Source organism: Coregonus clupeaformis, unplaced genomic scaffold (assembly GCF_020615455.1).
Source record: "Coregonus clupeaformis isolate EN_2021a unplaced genomic scaffold, ASM2061545v1 scaf0356, whole genome shotgun sequence".
NCBI lineage: Eukaryota > Metazoa > Chordata > Actinopteri > Salmoniformes > Salmonidae > Coregonus > Coregonus clupeaformis.
The window spans coordinates 402,585-412,752 of NW_025533811.1; the positions used below are offsets into that span (position 1 = coordinate 402,585).

General features: G+C 43.0%; 1 protein-coding gene across 1 annotated transcript; it reads right to left on the reverse strand.

Annotated features, from left to right (window-relative positions):
* Positions 1-1,022: 1,022 nt before the first annotated feature.
* LOC121560023 (T-cell surface glycoprotein CD4-like) lies at positions 1,023-5,441 on the reverse strand. Its single transcript, XM_045215032.1, has 9 exons — positions 5,362-5,441; positions 5,076-5,228; positions 4,544-4,699; positions 4,041-4,304; positions 3,427-3,825; positions 2,471-2,728; positions 1,908-2,014; positions 1,727-1,776; positions 1,023-1,390 (listed from the first exon to the last, which is right to left on the reverse strand). The coding sequence occupies exons 1-9, from the start codon at positions 5,417-5,419 to the stop codon at positions 1,360-1,362; spliced, it is 1,476 nt and encodes a 491-aa protein (XP_045070967.1). The 5' UTR covers positions 5,420-5,441; the 3' UTR covers positions 1,023-1,359.
* Positions 5,442-10,168: the final 4,727 nt, after the last annotated feature.

Consider the following 10,168-nt stretch of genomic DNA (forward strand, 5'->3'; position numbering starts at 1 on the left):
CCCTAACCTTTACACACAGCCTACATCATTGTCACATCATAGTCAACATAGCTACTAGAACTAACACGTTAGTAAACCCGCTACAATCATGGAGTACAGTGTACAGTCAGAAAGCAGTTTAGCAGTTACACCGGTGGGCCCCAGTGGCAATACATTTATAAAACCAAAAGCTTACCTTGACTTGGAAGAGTTAGTGTTGGATAGCCATAGCCAACTAGCTAACATAGCATCCCTCTCTGTTTGAGCCGGGTGCTTGAGTAGGCTAAACTAACTAGCTGCATTTGCTAGCTAAGTGAAAGTTTTCTTTTAAAATACTACCAAATATAGCTAGCTCTCTCTTTCACTCTCTTGCTTCTCCTTAATTTTGGAAGAAATTGATTTGTTCAAACAGTTCAACAATTGTCTTTATCTCTTTGAGTCAACTACTCCCCACATTTTATGCACTGCAGTGCTAGCTAGCTGTAGCTTATGCTTTCAGTACTAGATTCATTCTCTGATCCTTTGATTGGGTGGACAACATGTCAGTTCATGCTGGAAGAGCTCTGATAGGTTTGAGGACGTCCTCTGGATGTTGTCATAATTACTGTGTAAGTCTATCGAAAGGGGTGAGAGCCATGAGCCTCCTCTGGTTTTTAATTGAAGTCAATACAAGAACTGAGGCTACTGTAGACCTTCCTTGCAAAACAGTGTGTTTTAATTAACTATTTGGTGACATTCATATATATTTAGTAGAGTTTTATCTAAAAAGAATAACTTTTTAAATGTTTCACAATTTTTATTTTTATGAAATTCACTCAGTAGGATGGCCCTCCCCTTCCTCCTCTGAGGAGCCTCCACTGTGATACATACAGGAAACTGTTGAGCGTTAAAAACCCAGCAGCATTGCAGTTCTTAACACAAACCGGTGCGCCTGGCACCTACTACACCTACTATGTCTCAATTGTCTCAAGGCTTAGAAATCCTTCTTTAACCTGTCTCCTCCCCTTCGTCTACACTGATTGAAGTGGATTTAACAAGTGACATCAATAAGCGATCATAGCTTTCACCTGGATTAATCTGGTCAGTCTGTCATGGAAAGAGCAGGTGTTCTTATCGGTTTGTATACTCAGCGTACAGTAATACAAAAGCGACAGTAGCTATACATATTTATATACAGAATTTCTTCAATCATAGGTCATAAAGCATGATAATAAACACTTGGGAAATGGAATCAATTCTAGTATCAAACATCACATGAAAAACATCTTTCTTGCTTCTTTTGTCCTTTTGTTCTTTCTTTCTATCAGAATAGAATAGCTAAGACGAAATAGCAGAGACATTGTCCTGAATTTGACAGGGATTCCGGTCTGTATAATATCTCTAGTTTTTGTGGAATCCTTTTGGTTTGGGGCTGTAACAGAGGAAAACAGAATGGTTAGCACTGTAAATAACCATTCTCACACAGTATTTCTCAAATATGGGAGGTGCAACAGATAACCCAAGGCAACAAAAATCGTGTTTTACTCTGAATTTAGTTGGCAAGAGAGGGAGAAGAAGTTTAGGCTTCTACCTTGAACACACGTCACCTTGAACAAGTTTGCACATTCAAGGCCAATACAAATACTTTTTAGCCCTCAATCTAACCAAACTTGAGGGTCTGAGTGTGTGTGTGTGTATGTGTGTGTGTGTGTGTGTGTGTGTGTTTGTTTGTGTGTGTGTGCGTGTGTGTGCAGGAAATTACACTCACTCTTTGCAGTGGCAGAATCTGCGTTTGCCACGTCTGGGCAGCATCACCCGCTGAAAACCGACATAAACACACACACACAGGAAATCTCAGTAACAGTACCAACAAGACACAGCAAAATGTAAGAGATAGTGAGTATATTTTTAAGCTAAAATAAATATCTGATTAAATCACCAAAGTGTACCTGTCTGTGGCGTCGAATGAGGATGACAGTGAGGATGAGGAGGAGGATGAAGATGACGGCTGCGGCACAGATGGTGACCAACAGCCACACGTCCACGGGGACTCGCTCTGTCCATCAGAACAACATCAAGAGAGACAGAATCAGTATGCAAGTTCTACATTCATAACTTTACATTGTTTCCAGCCTATCAAATCAATAAAGATATATTAGCTTATGACAGTATCTGGTTTTCAATAATAGTATTATAATTTTTTTAAAGTGATATACTGTATTTCTGAAATTAGGCCTCTTTACTCATAACCACACACTGAATAACATACCCGTAAGGTAGGTGTGCAAAGCACACATCAGAGCTTCCTTCTTTAAAGGCTTATAGTACTGTCTGCTATAAGTACATTGTACTTAATTACTGTAGTAGTACTGTGGTACTATACTATTTAAAGTGCTGCAGTAAGCGTGGCCACTGGCTAGTGAGGCTAATTACACCCTAACCTCTACATACACACTGACCACGCACCCTAACCACATCTTGACCATGTCACTTTCTGTTTCTCCTTTCTCACCGATCTTCAGTGTGATATCCACTGACGTCAGCAGGGTTTTGTTCCTACTCAGTTGACACCTCCACCTCCCACTATCTCCATCCCTTGCTTCCGGGATGGTGAGAAGGGCGGGGTGGGGGGAGGAGCGTAAAGGGAGGAGGGAGGAGTGGCGTGGTGGGATCCATTTCACTTCCAGGTCAGAGTTCAGAGGGTGGCCCAGGGTGCAGGTGAGGTTGACCTCCTGACCTACAAAGGCCACTGGACCTGAAGAGGAAAACACTGGACAGAGAGAGAGAGAGAGAGAGAGAGAGAGAGAGAGAGAGAGAGAGAGAGAGAGAGAGAGAGAGAGAGAGAGAGAGAGAGAGAGAGAGAGAGAGAGAGAGAGAGAGAGAGAGAGCGAGAGAGAGAGAGAGAGCGAGAGAGAGAAGATTACCAGTTTGATGTGATAAAGGCGGAGACAGACAAAATAAAAAAAATAAAAATAAACGTGGAGAAACAAAATAAATTGATTAGTATTCATTCAGCTGGCATATTATCCTGGCAGAGAGAAACCTCATTATACCCTATTAAAACAAGTGGAGCCAGACAAGTGTATTACCCACTGAATTAGACACAGGACACAATACACCGGGGACAGAATGTTCCCATTGAACGACAGAAGGAGATGAGAAAACTGGCTGGGTGCAATAAACAGAAGCAGAGAAAGGAGGAATAGCATTGCCATGACGATGGTCTGACAAGGATTTGAATGACAATGAAGGGAGAAAGAGGGATAGACGCCAGGAGGTACTCATTGAACAATTGAGAGCTGAAAAATCAAAGTGATTTGTCACTCCTCACTTTGTACGCAGAAAATAGGGGGGAAATAAGTAAGGGGAGGGTTAAAGGAGGGAGGAAGGAAGCGAAGTTAGGAAGTAAAGAGGGTAGGAAGGAAGGAGAAGGACATTTTTTCAGGACTGCCACAAAGCTTAACTTACCCTGTAGCACCTCCACACACATTGTTCTATTCAGGATGAGATCCCCCTGGAACTCCACAGCGCAGGTGTACTCGCCCCTGTCCTCCTCCGTCACCTCTTTCTTCAACAGGGTGAGGTTCAGATTGTTCCTCAGCAGGGCTGAGACATCCAGCCCTTTGTTCTGAAGGACCACCCAGGATGATGGAGGCCCCAGGGTGAGGTTGACGAGGGTCAGGACAACCCCAGTGAAGGAGCCTGCCGCTGGGCTCGGGGTAAAGGTCCAGCGGCCTCCCCGGATGCCCTTAGCCTGGAGGTCTGACCAGGACAGATGAGGAGGAATGGAAAAGGAACATGGAAGATTGAGAAAAGAGTGGGAGGAGACAGAGGTGTAGACAGGCTTTGGAAGAGCAGGGGAGAGGTCTGAGGAGGGAAGAGAGTGAAAGAGAGAGAGAGAGAGAGAGAGAGAGAGAGAGAGAGAGAGAGAGAGAGAGAGAGAGAGAGAGAGAGAGAGGGATAGAGAATGAGACAATGAGACAATAAAGGACAGTTTAACCTCAGTCTGAAGACATTTGACCTTTTATTCAAATGATTTAATCTAGATGACCATAAACCACTTTATCTAATTTAACACTCACCCATTACAGTAACAGGGGTGTTGGCATGGGCTTCCCTGCCCTGGTATGTCACCACACAGGTCCACACTCCATGGTCTTGGCTAGTGACCATCCTTACTGTCAGGCGGACGTCATTTGTGATCTGGGCACGCGTGTCTTTTTTCAGGTCCTGTTTCTGGGGACTAAGCCATCTTATCTGCATACCCTCAAATATTTTCTCTATGTCACACTTCAGAGTAAGAGTCTCCCCAGCCAACAGGGGAGAGTCTTGCCGTTGTACACTCACTGAGAGAGGAGAGATGGTGGAGATGGAGAGAGAGAGAGGGAGAGAAAGACGAGAAATAGAGAGAGAGAGAGAGAGAGAGAGAGGGTATACAAAGGTACATTTGTATACATTTGTGTGTGTGCAGTACATGTTTACCCCACATGAGGGTGACTGAACACAATGTTCCATTTCCTTCCTCATCTTTCTCATAACACTGTCATGAGATAGAAATCCCCTCTCTCTTTCACTCTGCACTTACCATGGAACAGTCTGAATGTGGTGACTGAGGTAGGTATTTCTGGACTGTGATCATTCAGTTCACATTTGAAGGTTTTGAAGTCCTCCAGTCTGATATTGTTGATGATCAGGGAGAAGTCAGTCCTTGACAGAGACAGCCTGTCTTTCCATGATTGATCTGCATGTCAATAATCAAGTGATTAATCCAGAGTAGTAGTAGTGTGAATCAGAAATGTGTATTTTTGCTGTCTTATTTTATTCCCAACCCACCTGGACACCACAAAAACATATGAGAATATGGAAGCAGCACAGGGCCACCTGCAGAGGCAGAGCAGTAACCCTGAGCAGAACAGGGGTTAAGTGCTCAAGAGCACTACAGCAGTAGGCACCTGAGATTCTGATGCCAGCAACCCTCAAATTGTAAGCTAGTCAAAATCAGATAAAAAAAGAACCAGCTGTCAACTACCAAATACTGTTTTGCTCAGTATGTTAATGGCTCAAAAAAGGTTACACTCTATTAAAAATGGATACCCTCTAACACTAATCTCACTCACCTATTGTCTCTCGACCATAGGCGTTGCGGGATATCACAGCTTGTGTGTTCGTCCCAAAGTACCATTTTACCCACACCCTTTCTGAACCCCACTTCGATCTGGGGAGTGTGACCGTCCCTCCCACTTGACCATACACCACCACATCTTCAGCCCCTGAGAGAGAACACAGAAGACAAGATATATACAGTATACTGTAAGTCCAATAGTAAGTTACCTTTACAGAAATGTATCTGTTGCTATATAATATAACATAGAGTATACATCATTTCTGAAAATTCTCTCTTACCTGTTGAAGGGATGAACAAAGCAATAAGGATGGAAAGGAACCCAGAAACACACTTCATTTTGTACTTTCTCCTGAAAACAAAGAGCAACAAAAGCTGATTATGACGGCTTGCTATAGTAATGTATTTCCTGTCACCCAAGATCAAATACTGTGGAAACAAATCGACAGTTCTCATCAAGTAGTACTGGTTGATCTTGGAATATAAAAGATAAAACAATAACATATAGCTATACTTTTTATAACCTACAGTATCACAGTATTTCGATTTTCTGTTCAATAAAGTCAGCAAAAGCTTTAACTGAAGAGACCCAATTTCTGTTTCTCCCATTTGTTATGTACTGTAAATGCCTTCTTTAACCCATTTAAAACACATCTAAATCACTGATTTACATTAAATTAATTTAATTGACTAAAATTTGAGTAAATTAACCCTGACTGATTCCCATTCACATGACAGTGATTCTTGTTGTGTGATACATCATCAGAGTAAAAAAAAAAAGAAAGGAAGGGGTTTGTGGTGGTCTCTGATTTAGAGAAGTTGAGAGACAGATAAAAAGAAGAGGAAGAATGAAGAAAGGGAGAGAAGCAGTAGCTTTGTGGTGGGCTTTGGTTGAGACACACACAAAAAAAGAGAGGGATGGGGGAGGAGAGAGAGGGGGCGAATGCTGAGGCTGTGGTGGGCCCTGATTTCACGAAGTGTAGATTCATATCCCTATCCTCCCCTCCTCTCCTCTCACTCACTCACCCCCTCCCTTCCTCCTCTATTCCACGAAAGGCGGATTTCTCCACACTTGATGAATGAAAAAAAAGACCACAATGGCAGTCGTACGCCGGGAGTGTGGTCTATGGTAGTTTTTTATTCAGTTTTCTGTGTTGTGTGTGCATGTGTGTGTGTACATGTATGTGTGTACGTGTGTGAATGTGTGTGTGTGTGTGTGTGTGTGTGTGTGTGTGTGTGTGTGTGTGTGTGTGTGTGTGTGCGCGTGCGTGCGTGCGTGCGTGCATGATAGTTTTAGGTGTGTTGTGGGTACTTTCAGAATTTTTGTCTGAAGCATTCTGCACCTTTTAATCTCTTTTCATTTTAAGACAATTCTCAATGTTTTAACCTGTGTGTGAACGGAGTACAGTCAGCTACTGATAAATGTAACAGCTTCGGGCTGTCATGATAGGGATGTGCACTTAAAGGTAGCATAGAGTTATCAGGAGCAATTTAAAGAATGTAATATAATCAGGCCTGAAAAACTTTAGTCCACATCCAAAGTGCTCTTCAGGTTTCAACTGTACAGTGTGTTCTGTCAACTAGGCTGCAAACAATTTCCCCTTAGGGGATGATCATGATCTACTGAATTTAACATTTTAGAATTACTCCACCAGACTACGAATATGTGCATGAATAAAACACAGTTATACCTGCCATGAGCTGGCATGTTATCCAACATTATCCAGTAGAAGACAGAAGGGTACGGGGGAGTACTATACAACAATATACTAGTAGTAGATTGTTATCTTGGTAAAATCAAAATCAAGAACCAAGGTAATCATCATAGTGTGTTGGAAGGTGAACTTGATACCAGGGTAAGTGCTACCATATGGGCGTCAGGTAGCCTAGCCATAAGAGCGTTAGGCCAGTAACTGAAAGATTGCTAGTTTGAATCCTTGAGCCGAAAAGGTGAAAAATCTGTTGATGTGCCCTTAAGCAAGGCAATTAACCCTAATTGCTTCAGGGTAGCTGTTGATAATGGCTGGCCGTGACCCCACTCTCTGAGGGTGTCTCTTGGGAAGTTGGGATATGCAAAAAAACTATTCACACGTGTATAATACACACTTGTACATGTGTGAAATAGGACAAATATAAGCGCCCACATAATTATTACATGGGGGAAAATATATATCCAGTCTTTTGGAGAAGTGCACGAGGAGGGGTGGGAAGCAGAGAAGACGGAGCATGGTTGAAATTCCACCAAATGGAAAAGAAGAGGCAGACAAAGTTTGACACATTTATGTTTTCAGTGGTTGACCGACACGAATGAAAGAGTAAACCTTGTTTTAGCCTAGTGAAGTATCACAAATTAATACCTCAGTATTAATTATCCACTGCACGGAATCTCCATGAGGGCACAAGTCTGCATGACGATTTTCGCGTAAAGAGAGGCAGCGTGGGAGAGCTGACTTGTCGCCTGGCAGGCGCCAGCAGCTTCACTATCCCTCTACCTACCACACCGAGATGCCCTCCTCAGTGCTTGTGTGACGGGTGGTGAGGGTGAAGAAGGAGGGAGAGTTTGTCAGTGACCCAACTTTGCCCAAGATGGATGAGGATTTCCTGAGCAGTACCCTGACTGCCTCTGAATCAGACCTGTCCTCGTCCTCTTTGTTGACATTGGAGGCGAAGGCAGCCTTCATCTTTGTCCTCATCCTCTTCCTCGTCCTGGGCCTCCTGATCATGCGCTGCTTCCGTATCTTGCTCGACCCTTACCGCAGCATGCCCTCCTCTACCTGAACTGACTACATGGAGAAGGACACCTTTGATTACCGTATTGCCTGAGGGGTCCTTCCTTATCAAAGGCTACTGTACTGCATTGCCTGAGGGGCTGGTGACCAGAGCTGTTGCATCGCCAAAGAAACATCCAACAGAAATATCTAAGAGAGTTTCCACATGTTCGGATTCAGCACATTGAAACACATCTTCTGATTCCTGAGTGCTATCTTGAGATATGGGCTGACTACAGAATTGCCTGAGGAGTCCTGCTATGAGGCAGGAACAATGGCAGTGGGAGGGTCTTCACCTCTGCCACAAGGGGATCACAGTATTTCCTGAGCCCTTAAACATTTCAGAGATACTGCAATGCCAGAGGGGTCCTTCACTGGTGCTACGACGGAAGCTGGTGTTTTGCCCAAGGGACAGGCTACAGTAACTGAAATAGAAAAGTTATTTTCCTCTTGAAGGAACAGGGGAAGCCTGTACTCTCCTGCAGCAAGCAATATAACTGGTCCAGTGACTGAGCATCACGTCACCTCCTAAACCTGACCAGGCATACTAAGTAGACCACCTTTTTGTACACAGGCCTTTCAGATTTGTGTTTTTTTTAAATGGTTTTCATAAAGAGGGAGATCTTTAAAGCTGTACTCAATGGCCTAGGTTTTAGGTTACTGTACTTAGTCAGTCAGTAACACACACACACACACACACACACACACACACACACACACACACACACACACACACACACACACACACACACACACACACACACACACACACACAGTCATACGTTCAAACACACTACACAAAGTATTCTCCTACACAAAGACACCCACACAGACTCACAACATTCATGCACTCTACGCTCATACATCCTCAGAAACAGGCAAAGACCTACAATCACCATCACACTTTTTATAATATCACACCCAAGGATCCTTCAGACAAACGTCGGTTTATTCTGGCCACGTCAGGGGAACGAGTGCAGCACTTTCCTCTCTGTGACAAGGAGTGGGAGTGTGTGTCGTTATCTCTCAAATTAGCCTGCGATTTTCCTTTTTCTGGGAGCGCATTATAATTTAGCTACTGATATAATGTCTCATTACTCTGGCTGAAGAAAATGATTTCCGCATCATTTCAACAAAATAATTAAATGTGATGACGTTGAATCAGCGTGTAAAACTGTTTGAATTTGCAAAAAGTCATCAACGTAAGGGAATTTTTTTCACCCAACATTTAACCTAAAGCCAATGATGGTGAATTTTTTTGTTGAATTCACGTTAGTTGACAACTCATCCAAATGTAAATCAAAATTAGATGTTGAGCTGACATCTGTGCCCAGTCAGGCACAGACATGAGCAACAATTCACTGAAACACGGCTATTACAACTATACAGATGTAGGATCTTAATTTGATCAGTCTTTTGTTGCTGAGAATTGTCATGCACAGAAGGAAATGCAAACGTTTAGTGTATTTGAGGTTTCAAAGGCTTCTAAAGTTTGTAGTTTCCACTTAGAAATGTCTAACTTGATTTGCCCTAACAATTTTTTAAATCAACCCTTACAAAAATGTCCATTAATTATAATCCACATAATAATTCACGATGTCCTGTTGCTATGGGATAATTTTCCTGCTGTAGCAAACTGGCTCAAATTAAGATCCTACATATGTAGCACAAGGCTCCTGAAAGTTCTGAATCCTAACTTGAAATCCATTTGCGTAACTCATAGTTTCTGAGCTGGGGACCTATCTCAATCGACTAAGAGAGTCATGTAACCAGGTGGTATTGTTGGTGCTGTATACCGGCACAGATGTTCACTGAATGCAGACTTTCTCTGTTTCTAATCCCTTTAATGCCGATTTTCACCGCTCCTAGTCTGTCTCCTCCTCTTTGTTAGCTCTTTGCCTTACAGAAAGCTTGTTTACATTTGACAAAATGGCGGTGGAATAGCCTGGGAGCCTATAGAGTCATAAGACATGTATTACCCTTTAAGATAGTTGCCCTTTGAGGGAGTTCTGCATCTATATTCTCTGATGAGAGTTTCCTGTTATGATGAGCTGCTGCTCTACCCGCAAAGAGACTCAGATGATCCATGTTGTTTGGGAAATTGGAAATGTGTGTTACTATATGTGATTCAATTGGGCAATCTTTTGCGGATCCCAAACCTTTGAACATGTTTGCTCCTCCTTTGATGTTCTAGACCAGGGATGGGCAACTTTGATGCGGGTGGGAGCCACCAACAATCTGAACTCATCATGAGGGGCCACAGTGGCTCGCGGGTCTGCATACCCACATCCATATCCACACTCAGTCTATGTAAAAAGGT

What these genes read in the sequence shown, in the direction of transcription:
- LOC121560023 (XM_045215032.1), bottom strand. Translation starts at nt 5,419, where the DNA reads ATGAAGTGTGTTTCTGGGTTCCTTTCCATCCTTATTGCTTTGTTCATC. An exon ending in CACCCCTGTTACTGTAATGG is followed by an intron (nt 3,826 to 4,040) that starts GTGAGTGTTAAA and finishes TTCCCTCCTCAG; the next exon opens with ACCTCTCCCCTGCTCTTCCA. An exon ending in GGATATCACACTGAAGATCG is followed by an intron (nt 2,015 to 2,470) that starts GTGAGAAAGGAG and finishes TCTGATGGACAG; the next exon opens with AGCGAGTCCCCGTGGACGTG.